Genomic DNA, 25,490 nt, shown 5'->3' with positions numbered 1-25,490 from the left:
GGGGAGGGTCTCTCCCACATCGATGGTGCCAGCTGCCTTCCTCAGCTGCCACCTCTGCTGTCAGGGCTTGCCAGCCTTGAGAGAAAGCAGGGGGCCTCCTGTGCTGTGGGCACTTCTTGGGCTTGAGCTGTGCAAGTCCTCCTTGCCTGCTCAGATGGGCTGAAATGGGGAAAGGGGAGAGGGTGGGAAGGCAGAGGCACAGCCTGAAAATACATGCTAGAGCTGAGCACAGAGGTAATCATCATCATCAGAGAACATTGTCCCTGCTTTTGTCTTTAGCTCCAAACTCTGGGAGAGGTAGGAGTACCACAAATGCTATCTCTTTAATCATATTATGGACTTCAGTGCCTGGCATGGCCTGTGTCTGGGTGGGAAGTGAATGCTTCCCCATCTCAAGCTCCTTGCATTTCTCAGAAGATGTGGTGTGGCAAGAAAGGGAGCTTTGCTCACCTTCTCTGCAGCTGACCTGCATTTATTTCTTTGTTAGACTCTCATTCATCATTATTCTTATTTCCTGAAAGAGTGTGGGTCCTTTCTTAAGGCTGTGTGCCATAGCTATATGCCACACCACCTGACAGTAGTCAGCATGGCAACTAGTGAGGGAGACTTGTGGAACTGTGATGTCACCAGAGAGCAGGATTCCCAGCCTATGAAGTCATAGCTGGGAAATTGGGTACTCAGCCTAATCCAAATAATTACCCAATGGGACTGTAAAGTGTCAATGCTTTAGTCTCCTGCATGATGTATATTTAAGCTCTAACACATGCCACCTAATAATTGCTACTTTTTTCAGTTCCCTAAGATTCACTTATTAATAAGCTATTAAACATCCTCTTGAAATCATTGCATTGTAATGGGCTGAGATCATTGCTCACACAGTGATTGCAGCCCCCAAACTGGTAGGAAAGCACCTAAAATACTGTGATGGGTGTGAGCCCACAGTCTCAGGATGGCAGAGTAATCAAACCAATATGCAGATATAACATCATCCCCACAAATCATTCTTATTTCAGGATCTACCATCATGAGTTTTACTCAGTTATACAAAGCTGAAGAACTTGAAGTCCAAGTTCCCCTTGCCTTGGGCAGCCACAATGAGGTTCTTAAGGATGGAACAGCTACCTGAAAGAAACGAATTGCTTTTTAAGAAGAATGCTTTGGAATCAGTAGAAATTAAACTACTTTAATCACAAACACTCTGTAGAATTCAAAGTTTGATTTAGGTTTGTGTTTTTCTGATCTCTTTGTTGTTAAGAAGTTCAGCATGGGACAAATTTCTCAGGAAGAGCTTCTTCATCATAGTCTGGGCATTGTCTGTTTTTTTCTGTCCTCACTGCTGGATCAACTGGTTTGCATCTCTTATATTTTCTACAGGTTGTGGTTTCGTTCAGAAGTGCTGCCTGTGAAGTTGTGCCAGACACCAGGGAGACTTTTCACTTAGGAGAGCATCTCAGACTCCCTGCATACCCTCAAGCTGCAGTTCCTGCTTCCCTGTTCCCTTCCAGTCTGTGACATGCTGATGTTCAATAGCTGCCACAGGAAAAGCCTCCTGGCATTGAGACCCCAGTGAAAAGGGGAAGAGAAGGTTATAGTAATTCACATTATCAGGGCCCTTTCCACGGTTTTCAGTGCTCTGACCTCCCAAGAAGAGGGTCGCAACCCATAAAAATGGCAAGATGTTCTGCTTCCTTCTTCCCTTTCCATTTCCCTTTCCTTCCTTAGTGAGGACAGCTGACAAATGAGTGGAGCAGCTGAAGTCCCCATCCGGCTGATGTCCTGAGCAAGCTTGTTCCACAGGGAACATGTGATGGAATGGACTTCCTGGTCAGGGCAGCATCTGTGCTCTTTGGGCATGATCAGGCTTTCCTGATTTTCAGGCCCTGTTCACTGCCACGTGCAGTTCCAGCCACAGGTATTGAAGAAGCAGAGAGGCCAAATCAGCCTCTTGGGAAGATTGCAGTCAGATAATTTCAAACAGGACTTCATTAATTATAAATGAACAGGCTCCCTTGAGCTGCTGTAGCTCTGTATGAGTCACATTCTAACTGATCGGATTTTTTTCTCCTGAGGAGTTGCCAAACGGGCTCTAAATAGTGTGATGGATAAATAAGGAACCAGCTGTGCTCTGCAACCAGCCCAACCAGGGCCTTTCTACAGCAGTAGCCCACAGCAATCTCTCTGCCTCACTCTGCACTCCCATCCCTTGGGTTTTGCCACCTGATCATTCTCTCCAGGTTTCTTTTTCCTAGTGGCATGACTTGTTTTCTCTTGTAACCTCTTTCTCAGCATGTAGTCTCCGCCCTTGGTAATGCATGGACATATGCTTAGACAACAGCATGAGCAAGAAATGCAGTTGTAGGACACCAGTTGTCTGGTCTGTGCCTCTGTCTCAGAGATTGCCCTGATTAAATAAAAACAGAAGGAACAATAAAACCAGAAAGCCTTGGCTTTAGACTAGGAACTGGACAATTTCTCTTGTTTTCTGACAACAAACCACTGCTTACACAGCTCTTTGCCTGCTGGCGGACTCCTCCCAGGGAGAAGCCAAGATGTCCCCAAGGCTCTGAGGGATGCACCATGAGTGTGTGGAGGTGTCTGAAGTGCCAGGCTATGTGTCTGGCTGTAGTGGCTTGTCTGTTGGGTGGGAATGTCTACTTCCCTGGGTGCCCATAAATATGGGTGTCATGAGCTGTGGGTATCCCATAGAAAAGGCAATGGGTAGAAATGCTGTCCATGGAGGATTTGCTAGCTGTGTTTGCAAGTTCAGAAGCTGCTTTTCCTGCCTGTCTGATGCCCATGGTTAAAAAGATCCTCTCCAGAGATCTCTCTGTATTGCTGCCTTGAAATTGTTTCTCTATCCAGCTCTTCACAGCTGCCATGTTCTCCCTCCTGGTGTGAGATGGCTCTTTTCAGAGAAGCTGTGAGTTCTACCTCTACAAGGCTGGCTCCACACCCTGATTTTTAAGCCAGTGAGCCTGGCCAACCTTCCCATGCCCTTGAGCCCTGAGCAATGGGAGCACTCCTTCTTCCTCTGCAGGAGCTGCAGGCAGCTTCTGAATCCATGGAATGTGTCCCATCTGCAGTGTGTTATGGGTATGCTCTCAGCAGAGGAAGAAGCACATGTGGGTTGTGAACCCTTCTGAAGAGGAAGAAAAGGGGATAATTAATCGAAGGGATACAGTGCCAGGAGCCACATCTGGGGGCCAACTGGCCCTGGAAGCGTGGCTCCCAGGTGTTAACCACCCCAAGGGAATTGTGCAGAGCTGGTGTGGACTCAATGGGTGGGGTAATGTAGGTGTAAGGGGACCTAGCACAGAGGGGCCCCCATCAGCACAGTCTGGAAGAGTCCCTTCTCCCTATCCTTTGAGAGGGCTCAGGATGATGTGACTTATGCTTGTCCCTCCAGGTCACAGCCCACTTTGACCCCTCTGTCTTTGGCCCTGTGGCTTTGATCCTCAGCTGCCCAAGCACCCCATCCTGCCTGCCATAGACAGAGCAGGTACAAAGTGTCATCAATTTTTGCTCCTCTTCTCTGCAGGGTCTGATGAGCCCCTTGCTTTCTGAACTGGCTGTCAGGCCTGTCTCATTCAGCTCAGTGTCCTGGCCCTAGAAAGCATGGACTTGTAGAGGTGCTGCAGCTGTCTGCCCTCGGATTCTCCTGTGGTGCCACTTCTGTTACCTAGAAGGTCACGTGGTGAATTAAGGGAAGTGAAGGCAGCAAAAAGCACTGTGAACTGTCTGCCTGAAGGTCATGTCCCCAGAGGTGCCCTGTGCTCCCTTCTGCTGAGGGTTGGGCTATCAAACCCTGCTTGCCAGCTTACTGCCCCATCCTCACTCTGCTGCTGCTGATTTCTCTTCCCAAGTGAGGGCTTGACCTCAGAAGCAAGCAGCCCAACCATCCACACTCTGCCTGTGCAAGTTCCTAAGCAATGAGGTATTTCATGTTTGACTGCTGAGCCCCCACTCTGCAGCATGCTGAAGCCCAACCTGCACTAGGACTCCCCACACCCCCTGTCCTTCCCCTTTTCTAATGGGTTTGGTTTTGGGAATGCCCAAATATGAGCCATAGAGCGCCTGCACATAACTCCTGTGCCCTCAGCTCCTTGTGCCAGACAACCCTCAGGTGGGGGCACTGGGGGCCACTGGCCTCAGCTGGCCCCTGTTCTGCTGCAGCACTCCCATGGGATCAAATGGCATCAGCATATCCCTGAAAAGCTAAGGAGTGTTTGCCTGTGTGAGGCAGCAAGGAGCTCAGTGTCCAGCTCCAGGGGGTTACTGTAAACACGAAGCTAAGCCGATTTGAGAAGGGATGCCAGCTCCCTGGGCCAGGCTCCACGGCAGCCAGGGGCAGCTGCAAGAGGTGCCAGGGGGCCGCTGATGGCTCTCTTTGCACATTTCATTGCTCAGCTCCATGAGGGAGGCACAAGCTCCTGGAGCCCAACTACTGCTGGTGCCCCAAGTGTCGGCTCCTGTGCACATGTTGTCCCCTGGGGATGCTGAAGTCGTCTTCTTCTCTGGGGTGATCCAACACCTCTGGGAAGGAGGAATCCACTTGTGCCCCCTGTTCTGGGGTCTCCTGTTCTGGCTTTGAGCATTACCCTGGCTCTTGGCTGCTTTGTTTATGGCTTTGTTTATGGCATTGATGTCAGGTTTAGGCACAAGCATTCTTTCCACTGCTGCATAAGAAAGCAATTAGGTGAGGATGGAAAGGACATTCTTCTTCCTCAGAACAAAGAAATAAGCCACGGCTGTTAGTGAGCATTGCTTATGACATCCACTGCCGTGCAAACTCCTGCCCAAGGGACTGTCTCTGCCCTGATAGGACAGAGAGGCAAGCTGATTGCATCCCAGGAAGTGCCAAAGCACCCTCTGAAATTTCTCCCTGCTCTTCAGCTGCCAGCACCAAGGTAAAGCCTGAACCCACTCTGCCCATTATTCTGGTCACACTTGCTCACCTGTGGTTACCTCCCATCTCCCTCACTTGCCATCCCCAGCCAGAAGGAATGTGCTGAGGTCCTGCTCCACCCTAGACCAAGCATGCTTTCAGGGGGATTCATTCCCTGTGCTTTTGCTCCTTTCCCAGCTCCTCTGCATATTGGAGGGTAGGCAGCAGTGCTCCTATCCGAAGAAGGAGGTGGCTGTGGTCTGAGAGAGCATAAAAGACAAGGGGCAATGAGAAGAAGAGAGGTGGAACCACTGGTTTCAAATAAGAGAGGCTTAGGAGCACAACTGCTGGAGGCTGGAGAGATAGAACTGGATGAGCTGAACAGAGCCCTCTGCCACAAAGCTGCTGGAAAGCAGACAGCTTGGTGAGGACCAGGGAAGGCAGCACCTGTAGTGGGAGGCTGAAGGGAGAAAAGCATCAGTGGGATGGGGCTGTAATGGGCTGGGGAAGCAGTGGGCGCAGAAGAGGAGCCAGTAGTCCTATGTTACTGTCACCCCACAGAACAAAAGGAACAAAAGAAATCAGATAAAATCATGGACTGATGACAATTTGCCTTTTAAACCGAGTGGCTGAGCTGCAGCAGCTGGCTGAAGGAGCCCCTACCCTGCAAGCTGCTGGAAGATGTAAAGGTGCCCCCGAAGGATCACTCTGTGCACATGCAGAACTCCTTGTGTTCTCCTGCAGACATCCACCTGCTGTGCTCAGGGTCAGCACAGGACCTGCTGCAGGCACAGAACCCAGTGAGTATCTCCTTCCTGTGAGCATCTGCAGTGCCCTGATCTGTCTCTTTGCATGTTGAGATGCAGCAAGAGGCCTTTAGTCACCCACTAAGGTAACAAATGCTTCTGTGGGTTGGAATGAGCCCATCCCAAATAAAGGACAGTGCGAGGATTTGCTCCTCACCCAAGATGGCCAAGAGCAGCAGAGATCTGTAGAGATGTAGCAGAGCATGAGGTTAAGATGATGTATGTGGCTGAAAGGGGATTTGTGCCCCTGTTCTCCCTCCTCCTACTCTTCTCAGTCTTTTCCAGTGCATATAAAGAAAAACAGTCATTGAAAGTCCTCCTTCAACCTCAGGCAGAGGCAGATGGGGGGAAGGATGGACGTCTACTCTAAGCTCTTGGAATATGTCTCCTGAAAGATCTCTCAGGCTGAAGGGCCTGGAGCTTATAGGTGGGTCCTATAAGCTCCAGCTCTAGCCTGAACTTATACAAGGAAGATTATAAGCCCCTGAACGAGGTTGAGAAGATCTAAGAGCTCTGGAGCCAGCGTGGGATAGCCAGCAAGGCTTTTCCCATTGTCGTGCCTTTCTCCTGGTAGACGCGATCCAGAACAGCGAGAGGGCTAGCGGTGCTGATGCAGCTCCAGGAGTCCCGAGATGCTGAGGGGCAGCGGTGCATTCGGCATCCGTGTCTTCTGCTCCGTGCTCTCAAAGAAGGGGTCTCTCCACCTTTCCTGAGCGTTCCCAGCTGCGGCGGGCCGGCGGGTCGCTGCGGGCCGGGCGTCGGGGCGGGCTGCGGGGGCTGCACGCCGACTGCCGGGCCGGCGGCGGCCGGGTCTCCCTGGCCAGGCAGGGGTTAAGGCTTCTCTGTTGTAGTTTGTTTCCCTTTGCCAAAGTGGGTGTTGCTGGAATGTCTCCTCTCCTAAGAAGGGGGGCCGAGCCGTGTCCTCTGGAGAGGGGGGATGTCAGCATCAAAAAGACACAAAGGGGGAGGTTTCCAAAAATAAAACCCTCCATCCCCTCTAGGCGCTGCCAGTGCCAGAGGCAGGCGCGAAGGTGCTTGGAGCTGCCTGCGGAGCGCGGGATCTCGCTGGCAGCCCGGAGAGCGGGGCCGGCCGCCCTTCTCCTCTTCCTCCTCCTGCGTGGGCCGCCCGGCAGCCCTCTCCCCCGCCTCAGCACTGCTCTCTGCACCCCCGGCCCCCGTGGGCGGCAGGTCCCGTCGGAGTCCCGGAACGGGATGGGGCGGTGAGCGGGGGGCGGAGAGCCGGCGGTCCCCGCTGCCCCGCGCCCGCCGGGGCATGCCAGGCGGGCTCTGAGCGCTCCGCACCGCCCGTCTGCCCTCGCCGCCGGCTGACACCATGCAGGGCGCTGCCGCCAGTCTCCTCCCGCTCACCTTCGCCGTCCTCCTGGGCTTCGCCCGCTGTCGGCCGGACTCGGCGGCTAGGCTGGAGCCGGGGGCCGGGGCAGCGGCGCGGCTACGGAGCCGCGGGGCTGCCCTGGGGGCGGTGGGCACGGCGAACGGCCTGTCCCCGGCGTCCCGGTCCCCTCCACCGTCACGGCCCCTCCCCGCAGCCCTCCACGTGGATCGCGGCTCCGCGGCCGCCGCGGGGAGCCCGAGCGGTGCCGACGGCCGGAGGCATCATCCGGACCGCGGGCTGCCCGCGCCCCGGGGCCAAGCGGGAGATGCCGGGCTCGGTCCCGGCGTGGGACAGAGGAGCAGGCAGGACTCCCGCCAGCGGCAGGGCGGCGGGCTGAAAGCGCGAGTGGTGCCCCGGTCGAAGGAGCCAAGCGGCAGAGGGAGGATGGCGGGGTAAGTGCTGCGGCCGGGGGGATCCTGCCGGGAGCGCGTAGCGTGAGCCCCGGTGGTCCCGGCGCTGGGGAGCCCCGGACGGAGGGGCAGGGTCCCATCCCGAGCCGCATGCTGCATCCCTTTTCCATCCCACGGGCGCTCCCGGCGCTGCCACGTCCCCTGCGGGATGGGGGGCAGTGCTCCCCCGCGCCCGGTCCGGAGCGGGTGGGAGCCCACGGGATGCTCGCTGTCCTGCGGCGCGTCTGTCCCGCACTTGCGGCCGCGCCGCTCGCAGCCACGCGTGGCTGCGGGTGTGTCGGTGTGCACGCAGGCGTGGCGTGTAACCCGAGTGTGCGTGGGCCGCCACGCGGCTCTCTGCCAGTCGTGGGGTGCGTGGTTCAGGCGAGTTCGGGTGCAGCGCCCTTCTGGCAGATCGGGGCCTCGCTAGCAGACAATTGTGCGGCAGCGGTCAGTGTCCCAGCTGCCCTCTAGAGCTGCCCATGGCCCTCCTTGGAGGCACCCAGGGTGGGGGACTCCCGAGGGGGCTGTAATATGATTTAGGCGGTGGAGAAGCTGGAGGGGCTCGCTTGGCTCTGCGGGACGGAGTCTGTCTGCTGCCGCTCTTGCTGCAGGTACCTGGCCTCTTGGCTCCTTCCTCCCATAATGGGCCCCTTGTAAGCACTCCACGCCGCAGCTTCCCATGGCTTGAGTTGGCTCAGCCGAAGGAGGCTTCCTATGACTTGCCTGGCAGGGCTGCTTCCAGCTCCAGTCTCTGGCTACAGCCCTGTGGAGGTGGAGGGGATATCATATGGCGAGGCCAGCTGCTCGGTTGTGGGGGGAGCCTGCGAGCGGCCGTCTGGTGCACGGCTGATGGACTCTTCAGCCCAGGGCCCCCTCCTCGGCAGTTCCCTCGCTGCTCCCCCGTGGCTGATGTCCTTCGAGATTAGCTGCTTTGCCACTTGGGCAGGGAGTTTGACCAACCCATTGTGGCACTCTGTGTGTCTGCTCTCATGTGGGCCTTGCTAGGAGGATTATGAGGGCAGGCTCTGGGTTTGCAGCCCTCTGACATGGGCAGAAATCTTCTTCTAACATCTGGTGGGGAGCTTCACTAGAACACAAAAGGTCCATCTCTGGGTTTTCTCTCACCCACACTCATCTCCTTGTAAAGTTTAGAGACAGAAATGTTTTCTGTGCTACTCTGTGTACTTTTCTTCAACAGATCCACACATGCACCAAGTTCGCTCTGCTTCTATTATGTTTGATACATAAATTATGACTAACAGCTAGGCATATAGGTTCTGAGCTTACCCAACTCATTATCTTGGCTTGTCAGCCACCCAGAGAGGGAGTTTTGGGAACATTAAGTTTTGCTCAGTCACATTTGGACTTTTTTGGGCTCAGAAAGCTTTTACCCTTTCTGCAGTTGGGATGTTGTCAGTGTTGCTTTGGGGTCATGTAGCAGTTTGGTTGAATTTGAGTAATCTGATACCTAGCATGTTTGTTTTCAGACTGCAGCTGCCTCTGGTGACAACAGCTGGCCTGTGCTGCTGTCAGGAGTATGAGGGCAGGCCCAAGGTCCACACTGTGTTCAGAAGAGCGCTGAACATTTTTGCAAGTAGCTTTAATCCCTTAATCCAGGTTGTAAACAGGGATGGTCAGTCCAGCACTTACACACAGTTTAACTGTTATTATCTATACCTGAGAGTACCACTGCCTCCAAGCTTAAAGTAAGGAAGAGCTGTATCCTAGTGCTGTGTTTCTCGTGCAGGCTCTGCTGCACTTTCTGCCTCTGCTCTGCATTGGAAGATCAAGGCTGAGGATACAGAGTTTTCTGCAATCCCCATTAACTTCAGTTCTGCAAAGTACCTGTAATGGCTTTCTGTCTGTTCTGGAGTCCAAAGCATCACTTTTGAAGCTTCTCTATAACTTGCTATCTTCGGAGCTTAAGAGGAAACCCAGCTGAAATAATTGTCTCTAAGTAACCACATGGTGCTGCTCCTCATGGAAAGCTAGCTGCTGCTGCCTCCAGCCATTCTGGGAGACTCTGTCCTTCCACCTCATCCATCTTCTTACACCCCTTGCTGCACCAGACACATTTTCATCCAGGAAACTCAGGGCCCCTAAAAAACTTCTGTTTGTGATGTTTCATTTTTTTGCCAGGTGGGATATTTTCTGTTCTGCTATTTACACTGAACTCCTGTTAGTCTCTGGTATGACAGCCTTCATTTTCCCTTACTCAGGTAACTTTGCAGGTACACTAAACCCTGGTACTATTTATTTATCCAATTATTTTGGCTAAAATTCGCAACTCCTGCATGTGTTGCCTTTCCAGATTTCCCAGTCAGAGCTCTCTGCTGGTACCTTCAGGGGCCCTATGGAGTTCTGTGGTTGCAAATCCCCATTTATTGGCACTCTATGTTTTTCTAGATAAGTATTTTCTCACCTTGTCTGATAGCTGCATACCCAAGACTGAGTTTCTTTCCTGCATTTTTCTTTCTTTTCTTTGGATGCCATCCTGCTCATGTCTGACCTTTTTGCAGGTGTGAGTTGTACAAACAATTTGATAAATGCACCCATCTTTAAGACTTGCAAGAGCTGGGTTTTAGTATTTTCTCCAGAAGACTTGCTGCGAGGTGACTTTTGATATCCCAGCAAACATCACAGAAAATGACTGAATTCTGACACTGAGTGAAGAAAACAATCCAGCCCTGAAAACATCACTGCTTTGCTCTGCTCAGTTTAACATCCCTATTTCTCTAGCTCCGCTGACTAGAAGGATTTTCCTCTTGAGTGTTGTGGGATTAGGGCAGCCACGACACATGCCAACTATGACTGTACTTGTTTGCTGGATGCATCCCTAATTTGGGCTGACCAGTCCTGTGTGAAGACACTGTGGGCATCTCCCTCTACGTCAGTGCCCCTTGGGATGTGTCCCCCCTTGTCCTTCTGCCCTGTGGCTGGGAGGGTGGGTCACAGTGATGAGGAAGGTAGGCAATGGAAGAGGAATCTGGGAAAACCTCTACTTCTGGTACCTACCGGGACGGTTTCAAGGGGCATGTGAGGCTTCCCAGGTAGTAGGCAGAGAGTCCCAGACTCATTCTTTCTCATTCCCATTTTATTTTTGGGCATTCTACACCCCAGTTCACATTTAATTGCTGTTGTAGACTCCATCTGTGGCTGTATAATCCTGCTTTACCCAGGCTTTGTGGCATATAGGCTCTCACTGCAATGTGTTTATAGGATTGCTCAGGAGTGGAGGCAGTTAAATGCTGGTGTGGACTTGGCAGAGGGTTTTCAGTGACTCATTGATGCCAACAGCCTTTACAGCCTTTTGCTAATGTTCTTCACTGGGTCTGACTGCAAATATTTCATACGCATTTGGATGAAGTTCACTTTCCTGCAGTAGAAAGGCAGACCTGATGATCTAATGGTCCCTCTGGCCTCCTGTGAGGATGCTGTGCATGGTCTGAATGGAGTCAGCATATCTGGCAGCACAGAGTTCTCTATGAAGCTGAAAGATGATGCATAGATTGCTATTAAAATAATGGTGAAAAAACGGGTTCTGCTGAATGGTTCAGAAACAGTATGTGGTCATTGCTGTAAATGCCATGATCTTACTACTGTTTTCTTGTTTTCCTTCCCCTTGGTGCCTGTTATGGTTGCTTGGTCTTGTTTAAGATAACACTGCAAGATGTTGCAGGCCGTTCTCATCCTGGGTAGCTCTGCACGCCTGAGTCTGACCCTGTTGGTGGCCTCTGGCTGCAGCAGCAAAGGAGGGGATCAAGGAGTGTCTTGCACCAGCTCCTTTGCTCAAGTCCAAGGTTGTGCCTGTGCATCCAGTCAGGCCAGTGAATGGTTCTTCTGTGCACAGGGAGGCTTCATGGCACTGGCTTCAGCTCTGTGGGGAGTTTCGAGGTGCTGTCTATCCCAGAAAAGGAGCAGGTCAGTGAATAGTGCCTGGGAGCTCCAGTACAGCAAACTCAACCTGTCAGGGATTCTGGGCATGGATGGTGCATGCTAGCCACAGAATGAAGAAAAAGCTTGGTTTGCAGTTGCTTGCTGCTGTCTGTGCTCTTTGGAAACCTCACATGTACCTGGTACTTGAGGCAGAGGCTGAGATGTGGATCCAGTGCCCCACTCTGCATTTTCCCAGAAATGCACTGAGTTGTGCCTTAGGGTTTTCCCTGGTACTGTGGCTATTTAGATGTCTGAGCTATTCAATGCCCTTTCTCTTCAAAAAGGGGGAACTGGCTACTGGAAATGGTCTGCTTTGGTCTGTCTGCTCTGTCTGCTTTGGTCTGAGCTGGGCTGGGAACTATTTTGGACGGTGCTAAGTGGCCCATGAGCCCTGTAGCAGCGCAGTGTTACAAGCAATCAAGTCTCAGTGCCTTTGAATATTCTCAGCAATGTTTCATTTCACAGGATATGTGCTAGTTGACCTGACCCTTAGGAAGGCAAATACATTATGAACATCTTTCACTGGTAAGGAGTCAGAGATAGGAAAGATTGATCATTTGCTGAAGGCTTGTTTTGGAATCAGTGTTATGGCTGGGATTAGGGAATCCCATGGAATGTGATCTAGCATGAGGTTCAGTGGAACTTCATTTTGCAAGCCCTATGCGAGGACATGTCTTCCCCTCTGCTTCAACTGTTGAATTCCTTTCCATTTGGGACAGCTGCTGACCCCTCCACATCCTCTGGTCCCCCTGCAGCCCAGGCTGCTCTGGATGAGGGTGTGAGTCATGCTCCCATTTCCTTTCTGCTGTGCTTCCTGTTCCAAGGAGCAGGTAAGCAGGAGAAAACCTGGATGCTAAGCTCAGGCAGCTGCTGACTGCTTCCGAGTTACAATCATGGCTCTGGCTTATGTCATTGTTAGGTCTGCCAGGGGCTCGGTGTGTCACAGCACCCAGCAGGTCCTCTTGCCGGGCAGTTCTGCCCAGTGCCTTGGAAGTCCTTGTTCCCTGTGCAATGAGGGGTGATCAGAGGCTGCTCAGTGTCTGCAGGTAGCTCCTCAGGAGACACCCCCGTTGTGGTGACACCAGACCTGGAGGGGCCCTGCCACTTGTTTGTTCTCCAGAAGCAGCACTGGATGGAGAGGCTGAGGGCTGGACATACCCCACAGGGGGCTCGTGCTTGAGCCACATCTTTGCCTAAAGTGTTTGTGGTGTCATGTGCAGCAGGACAAATGGATGTGGAAGCCACCACTCTTTCTCAAGCACCATCCCACAATGTTGTAAACATGTCATGCTCCTTAAAATTCGTGGAGTTCATTCTGAATTCTTTGCAAGGCAGTATAAATTCCATGGTGCTCAAACCAGGCAAATGACAACAAAATGCTTGAAGTAGAACCAGAAGTGCTCAGGAATGGGTCCCCTGCAGCAAAGACCCCATAATTATTTTCTTGCAGCTGATACTCTTGCTTACCTGTGCTTCATGCTCTGTGAGGTCCTGCTCACTGGGCTTTCATCAGGAAATAGTTGTAGTTCTTCTCTACCCTCCAGCACAACCTGCATGTTGTTCCTTCCAACTGCTCATATCCAGTCTGGGAGGTCCTTCCTGCCTCCATCTGTTCCCATTCTCTCATCCAGGACCTTATGGCAGGAAGGAACATTCCCATCCAGGTATTCCTTCTGCCCCTGCCTCTGAGGGCACCTCTGCCAGGCTGTCCGTCCTCCGGGAGCATTGCCCTGGTTGGTCATCATCAACACCAACTCCTTCACCTGGGGCTGGCAACTCATGTCTGGGGTTGGCAGTGACACAGAGTGGCTCTACTAATGAGACATTTGTGCTGAACCCAGCAGGGGTTTCACGACTTGAGGAGTGGTCTTGTCTGCTCAGGCTTGGGCCTTGTATCTTTTTTCCTATGACCTCTGGCTTGGTGTTGGCATTGAGAGCAGCTAGCAACATGCTCCCTCCAGCAAGCTTGTGAGAGATGTAGATGAAATTTAAACATTAATCCCACAAAGAACATCATAATAGTATGATTCAAGGCCAAAACAACTTCTCTGGAGAAGGTAGCTATTTTGCCCACAAGAAATAAGATTTTCTGGATAAGCTGAGGTGGGAAAGGGCAAGGGCTTTGCTCATTGAAGAGACTGAATATGACTTATGAAGTGTGTTTCACCTGTGCCAAAGGAACAATGGGATCTATGACGGTCTAAGCAAAGCTGCTTATGTTGCTGCTTGGAGTAGAGTCCCTCTCAGGACCTTAATTATCCAAAGACCTGCTCCAGCTCAATGGTTTTCTCTTTTTACTGATCAGGACACCTTAAAAGTGTTTAAGGCCTTGTGAGCTCTTATGCAGTAAATAAAGGAATTTTTTTTTAATTGGATGTTTTCTGAGAATGTCTCAAGGAAGAGACTCATAAGTCTCTTTCAGTTGACAGACAAAATGCTGGAAATTGGTGCTCTTGCCCAGCCAGAGCAGATATGAGTGGGTGCTAGAATTACTTAGGCTTGTTCTGCTTACAGGAAGTTATACCAAGGGAATTTAAGTGCTTTCTCTCTATAAAAATCTGCCCAGATTAATAAAACATTGATCCTGAAGGACTAGTAACACTTTTAAATGATGTGGCTTCTCAGACCCTTCCTTTTCTCACATGGGGCAATTGGACCTCTGCAGGCAGCTTCATTATGAACACCAGAGCAATCCTTGGCATACTTGACACCCACTGTCCTTGGCCCTCCTAAAACATGAACTCCACAGCCTTAGCATTTCTGGAGTCTCATTTCAGGCCATGTGGATGCAGGAGTTAGGAGGATGCCAGTTTAGAGCAGGATCTTCCTCTGACCCTGCTGTGTTCATGTTAAAGTCAACCCAGAAGACAAATGTGCATGTTTTTGTGGTTCCTGTAAATTCTGTCAGCAGCTCTGACTGCCTTGTCCAGCATTAGAAATAAACCATACCTTCCACTTATTTTCCAGAGGATTTGCAGAGCTTTCTGGCTATTTCTAAGTTTCTATCTTTTAACAACTGTTCTTTCTCATCTACCTCGACATGCAAAGGTTACCTATTTCTAAAATCTTCCCTCCATGATGATTAATAATCTTGGAGAGCACCCTGGAACTTGTTATTCCTTCTTATTATAGGCACTTAAATATGACGTGACCAGAAGAAGCAGCATTAGCTGCCTGCTTGGGCATTGCAGAACACTTCCTAGAGGCCCAGCACTGTCTATGATAGCTGTAGTTGACAGTCATCCCCACCTGAAAGCACATAAGAAAGGAGAGGTAGGGAGGATGTCATTTATGTAAGGGCAGTCCAAAAGTAACTAAATCCTGGATTCAACACTCATGGAAATTATTTCAGCCTCTTGGAATTAGTGTAGCTCTGTACACATCAGGTAGACACAAATTTCATGGCACTAGAGAGTCCTCAGTGCCCTGCGTCACTGCACTAGAGACAGATCACAAATGCAGGACTGGGGTGCTTGCAAAGGGAGAGCAAGCTAGGGAGTGTCCCAGAGTGTGGCTTCTGACCTGCCATCCCTGCCAGGGCAGGGCTGAGCAATGAACAGCAACAGGAAGCACCAGTTAGGTGGAGAATGAAGTGTTGTCATGGCTGGAGCAGCTCAGGACATTGTCAGAGGCAAGATACGATGACCAAAGTTGAAATCGGGCCAAATTTACACCCAGTACCATGAAGAACCATGAGATCTTTAATGATCTTTGGCTACTGGCCTCCAATTGCTCTCAGGAGGAAAATGGTTCCTCTGAGTGCTGTGCCAGGAATCCAGCATAATGCCAGTTCAAAAGGGGGCTCCTCTCTCAGGGATCGCTCACACTGCAGCATTCACAATCCTTGGGGGTTTCTTTTCCAAACACTTAAACAACTCAGCCCTTGTCCCATTGGTTTTGATCTCAGCTGCTGGTTCATCTGGAAGGAAATATCAGATGCTTCAGGAAATAATTATGTGGGTGACTCAGAGGTGATGGCTGCAGCAAGACCTCAGCTTCCCCCTCTCCTAACCACACTGCTTTGTCTCTCTGCTTAGGCCAAATGTCTGTGGCAGACAGTGTTGCCCAGGATGGACCACAGCTCCAGGCACAAACCGCTGCATCAAACGTGAGTATGACAGTCTCAGCCAGTGCAAGCCTCAGGATGCACCTCTAAAAAGTGCTTCAATACTTCTGTCACCCCATACACTCCCCAAGCACTGTCCCAGAGCAGGAGATAAATCACGGGGTCCATGGAGGCAGTGCCACAGCCTTGCTGTGGGACTGCCAGGCTATAGGTCAGCTCTTCCTGTCTGCCAGCAAAGCCTGAGTACGCAGAGTAATTGTGGTTTTATTTCATTACTGTTATTAGTGTCCATCCATAGCAGAATGTAGTCGGGGCAGGGCATTGCTGTGGCAAATTTATGTGTGAGTTTTGAGCCTTGGGCTCTCACTTGGAGTCCTGCTTGGAGCAAAGATGGGTCTTTGAGAGTCCCAGCAGCTGGGAACCGGCAGACTGGGACTGTGCTCATGTGGGTGAGCATTGCTGATGCTGACCAGGGAATCAGGGCTGCAAATTATCTGAGTGCTATTAACAAAAGCAATTAATGCATTTGGCAGAAGAGCTGGGATGGGTGGGGCTGGAGCATGGGGTGCCTGAAGTGGCAGTGAGGTGTAGAGCACTCCTGCTCTACAAAACTGCCTGGCCAGGAGCCTCCTGCCTACCCACAGAGGAAGTATGAAGTGTTCTGCTCATCCAGGCAGCCCTGGAACAGCCCTGTGGGCTGCAGTCATTGTGGGCTCCCTGAAACGGCGCTGGAAGAGAAGATGCTTGAGTAGGCACCAGTGCAATGCACACCAGAGACAAGTGAACTGTCACCTCCATCCTCAATAGCTCTGCAGCTCTGACTAACCCCTGGAGATACCAGCCTAGTCAGGGAGAGAGAAACAGCAATTGTTTCTTGCAGTAGCATGTGAGAATTTTTAGAAAGTTGTGATAATGTGATAACTTGTTAATCTAAATAATTTTGGTGTTTTTCTACCTTACTTTTCTGTTCCTCTGAAAAACAGTGTGTGAGAAAGATGTTTTTATTAACTGACCAATCAAATAAAATGTACCATATCAGTCTATTTAAGCCAAAGTTTCCTTTCCATTAAACCCTTCTTTTCTTCCTTTTTACACTGCGTCTCTCGTCTGCTCTTGTGTCATTCTTGACACAAGGGTAACAAGCCCCCGCTGTGATCCCGTCCCTGAAAAACAAGGCTGCACCACGCAGCTCATCGGTGGGCCTTTGCCAGGGGCTGCTGGCCGCGGGTACCTGCTGGTGCCAGGGAGGTGCGGGGCTGCCCCTCGCTCGGCCGGCCGGGAGGGCAGGAGCACGGGCAGCGGGCTGGGAACAGCCAGCCCAGAGCCGGCCAGAGCATCTGCCTTTCTTTGCTTGGGCGGCAGCAGCTGCCCAGATGTTAGGCAGGGAAGGAGGCTCCGCTTTGTTTGCCGGGGATCTCACGTTGCTTTGGCCGGGCTGGGGTGGCTGCATTAGCGATGGCTGTTTGGGAGCAGGGGGCCAAGGGCTGACTCACCTCCCTTCTCCCGCTCCCCCACGCCGACAGAAGCCAAACGGTAGAGAGCGTGCTGTGCTGCCAGACAGTGTCTGTAAACACAGCGCGGGGCCAGCCGTGGCAGCATCTTTCTCTCATTAGGGATTTTGGTAGGAGCAGTAGATCTGGGCTTGCAGCCACGCAGGCTGCCTAGTGATTGCTCAGGTGCTGAGCTCTTGTTCCCAAGGATTCATTAAAAGGACAGTGTCAACATGATCACGCCTGAAGTGTCCCCCTGACCCGGGATGGTAAAGCTCGGCAGGTCTTTGGTGGAGACTGGTGATCTGTAAACATAATTTAATTCCCAGCTACCTCCCTCCTTGAGCTTTTCTGCTGGAGTTCAAGCTGCTGGAGACATACAGCTGTTTTTAAAGCTGCCAAGGCAAGCTGGACAGCCCATCCCTGTTAAGTTTCTGCACTGTAATGCTGTTTAATGTCTGTTCCCATAGTCTTTGATATGTAGCATATCAAGGAAGTCATTGAGGTAGAAATGCAGCCAGAGGGAACTTCTTAAGAGTGATGAAACATGGAAGAATGGGTATTCGGGTGTTGGACAGATACTTGGTTTTCAAGGATTTGAGCCTAGATACAGGAGAGAGGATATGTCAAATTGTTGTCATAATCTACTTTCTCTCACCTACCAAGGGTGGTGGTTTCTTCCTTCATGCATACTTTTGTAGGCATTTTATTCTTTCAATATCTGCATATGACTTAACTCCCACCTTAGGGAAGTGTCTCTCTTCAGATTTGAGGGCCAAAGTTGCAGTGAGGACTTGTGGAATTTTCAGACAGTCTGTGACTGGTTTTATCTTTAGATAAAAAGAGAAATATCTTTCCCTGGAGCAACAACATCTCCTGTGGAAGTGGAAATGAGATAAGGGGGCTCAGGAGGAAGACCTTGCCTGTTTGCAGTGGGCTTGATTTCTGCCCACACACTGCCAGGTCATCACACTGAGCTGCATGCAGGGGCTGCATGCCGTGAGGCTCCAGAGGGCTCCTCGCAGAAGGGGCCATTAGGGATAGTGAGCTGCATCTGTGTAGGCTTGAAGGGGTCAACCCTCTGCCTGTTTAACTTTGTTCTGGAGTGAGACTCTGGCTATTATGTTCTTAGTTTGGTGGAGAAGAAACCTGTATACACAAGTAGCCAGATGCCCCCTTGCACTGCCCTCATTTTTGGGGCTGCAGGGTACACTTGTCAGCAATTTATCATGCTCAGCCTTCCCAAGTTAGTTTATGAGCCTCCACTTTCACCAGCATTATTCATGATGGCTTTGCTGCTTCCAGAGATAGTACCCTGGGCTGGGCTGGGAATGCAGCATGAGCTTTTTTCCTGACATGAACATTTTAAAAAAAATTTTTTTAATCAGTGTGTCAGGGAGGACTAAATAAACTAATGTGCTTTCCAATCTTATACAGATGGTCTTGCAGTTAAGATGGTGAATAAAGGTGCAGGGATTCCAGACTGAGTCTCTGGCTCTGCTGTGGCCTCACAGTGTGACTTCAGACAGTCCCATTAGCATCCTTAGGGCTTTTCCACTTCTGCAAAATGACATTCACATGCCTCTTCATTTGTCTTTCTTCTGAATGGTAGCTATAGGGTTTTTTGAACCCTGGCTGTTCTTCACTGAAGTTCTGTTTTCTCTCTGTTATTCCTGCGTTGCTGTTGATCTACCTCCCTGTCACTCTGCACGAATCTCACTTGTGGTAAACTGTGCATCCCTTCTGGGTGCTCCCACAGTCAGAGCTATAAGTTAGAATTGAGTTTACATACGTAACTTTTTCATGAGAAAGTGGACTAAATAACCCCAGTGGTACAAGTCCTTCAGCACCTTCTCAGTTTTCCTATGGAGGCCCTAGCTGATAGACAGGTTCCCCTGCATTTTAAATGGAACTGCAGAGGAGCTGCTTACAGTGAGGATCTACATCACTCTTCTAGATGAAGAGCATGAGCAGAGCTTCAGGGAATCAGTAATCGAATGTTACCTTGCATGTCATTGCTCAACCCTGGGCCAGGTGTGCCTGCAAAGCAAAGCAAGGCTGAACTTGGTGGCATTCCCTCTGACAGGCCTGGCTGGGTGGTCAGTCATGCCACAGTCATGCCTGCTGTGTGACCTTGCTGGGTAAACTTACCTCATGCACCAAAATCTAGACTTGATCTGTGAGGGCACTGCTAGATGTTCTTGAACAAACCACATTTTCTATTAGTGACACTTCAGCAGTGCTCCAAGTCTTACTTTTTTGTTAAGAGTTTTGAGATTTACTATTTTTGTTTCCCCTAATCTCCAGCTCCTGGAACAGGTGATTACATGAGACTCCAGTGAGGAGAAATGAGTGCCTGTCACCTTAACAGAAACTGCTTATAGTACCCCAAGCTGGGGAGCAACGCCTCAAAGTAACCCCTGAGGTCAGAAAACAGAAAGCAAAGAGAAAGATTTCAAATATATATAAGTATGTTAACCATCTTGTTTCTTCAGCTAATGTTATGGTTTTGGGGCCCTGACTAGTGATTTCACACACTTGTCACTGGCAGTGCTGCCAGTGACTGATCTGCTCTCCTTATATTGCATAGCTGAACTGAGTGAAAACCAGCAAATTTTAAAGCTTTCAAGTCCTCCCTGAGTCTGTAAAGGCAACTAGGAAGGGGATTAATCCTAAAGCTGATATATTTCAGCTAGGGCAGCTCCTCATTCATCCTGCTTGAAGAGACCAAAAGACTAATCCCATTCCCTTCTTCCTCTTCTCTATGTAAACTGCCTTAGGGGCTTTTTAGAGTGCCTGTTCACTTATCACCACTTTCCTGCTGAAGGGTACAGTCTGAGGTGACTCTGTTGGTGGGAGAGGTTGTGAGAACTGCTGTGGTTCCAGGTCCCAGCATCGTGGCTCTGCAGTATTTCAGCATGTGAAGTGGTTGTTTTCAATGGCAGGCTTCCTGGGCTGGTGGCCTTTGTTAAAAACCAGGCATTTATTGGGAGATAACAGTGGGGACTGGCAGCCTATTTAAATCACAGCTGAGTTTTGTATTATAAATTACATCAACTTCTGGAGTGCCAGACTTCCCAGAGACGCTTAATTCCTGCCTGACTGGGACCTTGTCCCTGTTCCAGAGACTGCAGTGTTGGCTGATTTATTTTACTGGGAGATTTCATCAAAACCTCTGGCTTTAACCTATACAACCTTACGTGACTTAGGGTCTCCTTTTCCTTGAGATCTCCCTCCCTTCCTGAGTGTTAACATGGTAATAAATGTCAAATGAAGCATTCCAGTGAGCATATCCTTGATCTAGTCAGGAAAACCTAATGGCAGGCCAGTTTAGGTTGTGGGGGCTAGACTGCTGTGAAAGGAATTCAAGTGTCTGCATAAGGACTTCTCTCACTTGCTGACAGCAGGATGATGTACGGATGGCACACGAGGGATGAGCTGTCTGTATGTTTGGTGTCCAGAAGCAGTGTTTCTCGCAGGAATGCTTGTACCTCACAGGAGTGGAGAGCACAGCCGGAAGGGGAGGGACGCCCTGTAGCTGTGTGTAAAGGTGGTGAGATACTCCTGCAGTCTCCCCCAGGGGCAGTCTTGGGAGAGGAGGTTTCGGCAGAAGCAGTGGCTTCATGGGTTGAAACCCATTCAAAGGGTTTCCATGTGTCTGGAGTTTAGTGTCCACTTTGTGTTGGCCAACAAGGTTTCATTACCCTTTGACCAGCTGGCACCTTCTTTCTTTGAAGGACAACACTGTTTTTCAGTTTTACCCTTGCTCAGAACAATGAGCCCAGTCCTACTGGAGCAATCTGTGGTTTCCTGGCTGCCACTGCCTGGGTCATAAACCCAATTTGGCATCTATTGACTTGGGAAGTGTTAGGGACCTGTGTATAATTAATAGCACTTTCCTGCCGGGGCGCAAACTGAAGCTGATGTGCTGTAATTAGGAACACACAGGCTCAGAGGTTGATTTAGGCATAAGGTTAATGAACTGTAAGTCCCCGTAGCAGTGGAGGAATTTGAGTGACTCCAAAATCAGCTGTGGAAGGAAAGCTGGAAGGGGAACAGCAGGGCAGGAAGGAAAACTGAAAGGGACAGGCCAGGGGCAGTGTGTAAATCAGACCCCAAAACAGATTAAAGGTAATATGCAATCCCTTGCTTTGTGAATTAGGACCTATTCCTGCCAGAGCACTCTGGGCAATGCTGGCAGCCATGTGTTCTCTGCAGGCCATGCTGCTCATTTCTGAACTTTCTGAAATAAGTATTGCTGGAGAAGAGCTCTGCAGAGACCAGTGTGGAGTATAGAGGTGACCTTGTGTTAGGAGCCCACAGCAGGTGTAACACCAAGACTGAAGTTCGCCTGCCTGTAGAGATGAGATGGGACTGTGCCAGTTGTGCTGCCCCAGCTAGGTGTCACCACCACGGGGCTGAAGTCCTGTGTCCACTAATTGCCTTTCTGTGTCTCCTCAGCTGTCTGCGACCCGCCATGCCAGAACAAGGGCTCCTGCAGCCGCCCCCAGGTCTGTACCTGTCGCTCAGGCTTCCAGGGCTTCCGCTGTGAAGAAGTTGTTCCCGAGCAGGAGTACCACCCGCCTGGTGCCGCTGCTGCCTTCCAGCCCCCCTCGAGCTCCCTCCGGAGGAGGACCAGCACAATAGGGCGGGATGCCTCCCTGCAGGGGCCTCAGGCACCCATCCCACGGCACATCCCAGCTGTGTAAGTCAAACCTGAGTCCTGGCATGGTGCTCTGCTGATTCCTCAGGCAAATAACACCTTGGTTAGTTGGGCCACAGTATCTGCTTCAGGAGACCAGGCAACTTAGCTCTTGATGAAAACTCCTCCATACCCTGTGGCAGCTGACGTAAGGGGGTCAGGTCCTGCTGTCCCTCCAAAGGACTTGGTTTGTTTCCAGCACTGTGTCACAGTCCCCTGGCATACACAGGAATGAGATGGCTAATGATGAGCCCATGAGGAAGGACAGCTGCGAAGGTCATCAGTTTGCCCTTGTCCTGTTGGTGAATAGCCTTCATGGTAGCAGCAGGGTGGACAGAGGCGTGGTGGGTAAATCTCTTTCCCAGGAGGATATATTTAGAGCAATATATCCAGGTAGTACCCACAGAAGAGTACATACATCTGAGGCGTGCGTGTAAGTGCTGGTATTAGCAAAATAATGACAATCAGAGATGTCCCCTGGAAGACTCTAGAAATGATTGAGCCATTTGTTCTATATTTCTGAGTAACTTTGCTTTGGTTTGGGTCATTTTGGTACCCAGATGATTGCCTGTATATTGGGTACAGAAGCAAAGATGGAGCTGTTGGAGCTCAGAGGTCCATGCAGGAGGGACTCTGAAGAGTGTGTTAAGCTCAGGATGACAACTGTGGCATCATCTGGTCTTTTCAGAGAGGAAGGACCTAGCACTTCAGTGCACCTGCCTCAGAATATGCTGAGATGCTCCTGTACCTGAGCTACCACTCCTTCACAAAACTTTGTGTTTTGTGATGTCCTGCTGGAGCTGAAGCTGTTTTTGCTGAATGTGGCAGTAAAAATGGGAGGGGTGTCTTTCCCTAATAAGCACTGCTACTGTGCCAGCAGCTTTTTGGGGATGGAGCATTGAGAGTAGTGCCTGCTACAACAAACCACACATATTACTCGTTTGGGTTTCTTTATACTATCTGCACTTCTCTGTAAGAGTCTGTGAACATGGGAACAAAGTGTTAGACTGCATCACCCCTAAAGGCCCCTGTGTTTCTTGGAGCTGTTCACTCAACTGCTGGCCCAGAAAGACTGGTTTTGCTGGTAGCTACTAAAGCAGAGAATTTTCTCGTGGCTTCCAGCAGGAGCTCCTCAGTCACAGTCAGGAAGACATTGCAACAGTTTACAGGTGCTTAACCAGGATATAACTTCAGTTTTTCCTTTACTTTCCTTTACTTTCTCTGAACTTTTGGCTTCCTCTGTCAACATCACTGGAGCTGCACGAGGAGAGAGCAATTTGGCCTTTATTTTTCTATTTTCCTGCAGGTTGTTTCTAAGGTGCCCATTACTCCTACAGTAGCTACTGCCTTTCTGTCTCTTGAAGCAGAGGCAATGCATGGGCTGGAGACAATTCTAGACCCTTGGCTGTCAACAGCTTTGGAGAAGCTCAAATGACTGGCAAAGATTTTACTGGCACCAAGTAGTTCACTGAAGCTGACATATCTTGGTGTCCAAATGGAAGACTATCTGTTAGGAACCAAATTCAGGAAAGGCAGAGGTGATGCTGGCAGGGAGAGGTGGTCAAGCCCCTGCCATTGCTGCTGTAAGAGAGGCTTGCTGCCCAAGTGAGCACAGAGCCTTCTCGCGTGCCTGTAATCCTGGGCATTGCTGATGAGTTTCCCTGCGGTGATGACCTCCTCCTACCCCTCTGTGCTACCACTCTGCGCAGAGGGACTGGAGGGGAGGGAGAGCAGTGTCCTTGGAGATACAGCACCTGTTGAAGGCTTTCCCTGTAAGGAACATGACCTCAGGCTCCACACAGAGGACAGAGGGCTGTGCAGGCACTGGCAGAGCATTCTTGTCCAGTCAGTCAGACATAGCATCTAGTGATCACTGAACTGGGATTGCTGAATGCCCAGCTGCCCGAGGTACCTTAAATCCTCTGGCACTATCCCAAGGAAATAGGACTCCATCAAGGACCGTGCTGGGCTGTTCCTCCTTCTCTCCCTGTGAAGGCCATAGAATGTCATCTTTATCTCATGCTTCAGCAAGAGAATTTGACTATCATCCTTTGCAATGGCCTCAGGTAGGACACTGGGACATGTCCACCACTGACTGCCTTCTGGAGATGTCCTGAAGGATTTGTTGAGGCTGCTGTGTGTCTCTCCAAGAGGGAGTTGTCACCACTCCTCTGAATGCTGTGCTGCCCAGGCAATGTTTACCAGCCCTTCTTTGCAGGCAGGTGGAGGGCTGCCTGCACCCTGGCACTGATCTGCGTTTAAATGCCTCTCTTCAGCCCCTGGGTGTTCTTCTGTACAATTCAGTCACTTGGATTTTTTCTTTTGTCTGTGGAACTTAAAACATGGTGTGGTACTGCATGACTTAAAGTCTTGTTGCTGTTAGAAGAGTTATTTCCCAAAAGTTGTTGTGTCCCTTTCAGCATGTCAACTTCTGGGCTAGCTGTAGAGCCTGTAAGAGGGAGCATGTGCAGCTAAAGGTGTGGTCTTGGCCATGGCCTCCCACTGCTTCACTTGTTGGTCTCTGGGTGAGTTGGCTCAGTTCAGTAAATCAGAAAAAAATGAACACAGAAAAATCAAAGAGAATTTTCTGCCACTTCAGTGGACTAAATTGGCTTATTGGAAGATCATGAGACCAGAAGAATTGGACAGAACTGCAAGTCTAGCAGTGAAGAGGAGGAAAGGAAGTGTGGGGAAGTCACTTCTCTAGGTTGGTTATTTGTCTCATGAAACAAGACTCTTAGACTTGTCTGAACTTGCAGTGACAACATAATCTCTTTCCACTGAAGTACTTTCTGTGCTTTTGCATGAAACTTTCTTCATACAGTTGGGCTGGAGCAGCAAAAGCAAGAAGTTTGTCTTCAAAGAGCTAGGTAGTGGTTGCTCATGTTTGCAAGTATGAGGATTGGTTCTTAGGCACTGCAAACTCAGAGTTGCATTGGAGTTCAGTTCACACTGTCAAGTGTGAGAGGAGCAGTTTGGCTTGTCAGGTCCATAGTCTGCACTAGGATGAGGGCGGGTTGTGCTGGTGAACACTGACTTTTTCTAGTCAGCCTGGCACGATTTCACAGGGGCTGGCTTACTTGTCTGATTTGTCAATAAGGAAGAGGTAGAAGAAGTTCTTGAATGGTTCAGTGGATGGAGGACACTGGTGATTCTAGGTCAGTGTTGTGAGAAGACTCTGAGTTCCAGGACAAATACCCAGTCCCCAGCCTCCCTTAACATTTGCATTGCTTATAAACAAAAGTTGCACAAGAGTAGGAGTTTATAGACATCTAAGCCTTGTCTTGCTGTTCCAAAACAGGAAATCAATCCTCACGAGTGAATTTGCACTCTCTTTTTGTTTATTTGCATCTCTATTGGCTTTATTTGTGTTTGTTTGTACAGAGCTAACTATGAGAAGCTCTGAAGCCATGCACTAGAACAGTACTATATTAGATTCCCGATAAAAATGCAAAAAAACCCGTGAATCCTCCACAGAGAGCTGGTCTCTAAGAAGTAATTGGGTTACTTTTGGTTTCAATGTGCTTTGAAGTAAGTCTTCAGAGAGAGAGTTAAGAGAGCAGCCAGCTGAATTAGTTAGAAACTACCTGGACCAAAATATTCCTCATTACCTGAGTGATGGGACTGCTTTAACATTATTTATTGTCCTCATCTAGTTGGACTTGCTGCTTACCATGACTGCACCTTCACTGTGGGGAGTAACCTGGTCTGGAGGAAATCTTTGGGAGTCTGTAGGAGCCCATAAAGTGTTGGTGAAGAGCATGACCAGACATGGTCATGTTTTCATGGTTCTGCTCCTGGTATGTATGCGCTTCTGCTT

General features: G+C 50.2%; 2 protein-coding genes across 6 annotated transcripts in view; one reads left to right on the top strand and one right to left on the bottom strand.

Annotated features, from left to right (window-relative positions):
* The window catches only part of FCF1 (FCF1 rRNA-processing protein), a 97,690-nt gene that overhangs the window by 45,609 nt on the left and 26,591 nt on the right, over positions 1-25,490 (bottom strand). The window lies entirely within an intron of this gene.
* The window catches only part of LTBP2 (latent transforming growth factor beta binding protein 2), a 71,491-nt gene continuing 52,882 nt past the window's right edge, over positions 6,882-25,490 (top strand). For all 5 annotated transcript variants that reach the window (XM_072930259.1, XM_030274686.4, XM_030274685.4 and 2 more), the window contains exons 1-3: positions 6,882-7,476; positions 15,450-15,520; positions 21,430-21,673. In XM_072930259.1, coding sequence (XP_072786360.1) covers positions 7,025-7,476; positions 15,450-15,520; positions 21,430-21,673 — 767 coding nt within the window. In that variant the 5' untranslated portion in view covers positions 6,882-7,024. The remainder of the gene's footprint in view (positions 7,477-15,449; positions 15,521-21,429; positions 21,674-25,490) is intronic.

This window comes from Taeniopygia guttata, chromosome 5 (assembly GCF_048771995.1).
Source record: "Taeniopygia guttata chromosome 5, bTaeGut7.mat, whole genome shotgun sequence".
Taxonomy (NCBI): domain Eukaryota; kingdom Metazoa; phylum Chordata; class Aves; order Passeriformes; family Estrildidae; genus Taeniopygia; species Taeniopygia guttata.
The sequence above is the reverse complement of the archived record's forward strand: the minus strand, read 5'-3'. Positions and strand labels throughout refer to the sequence as shown.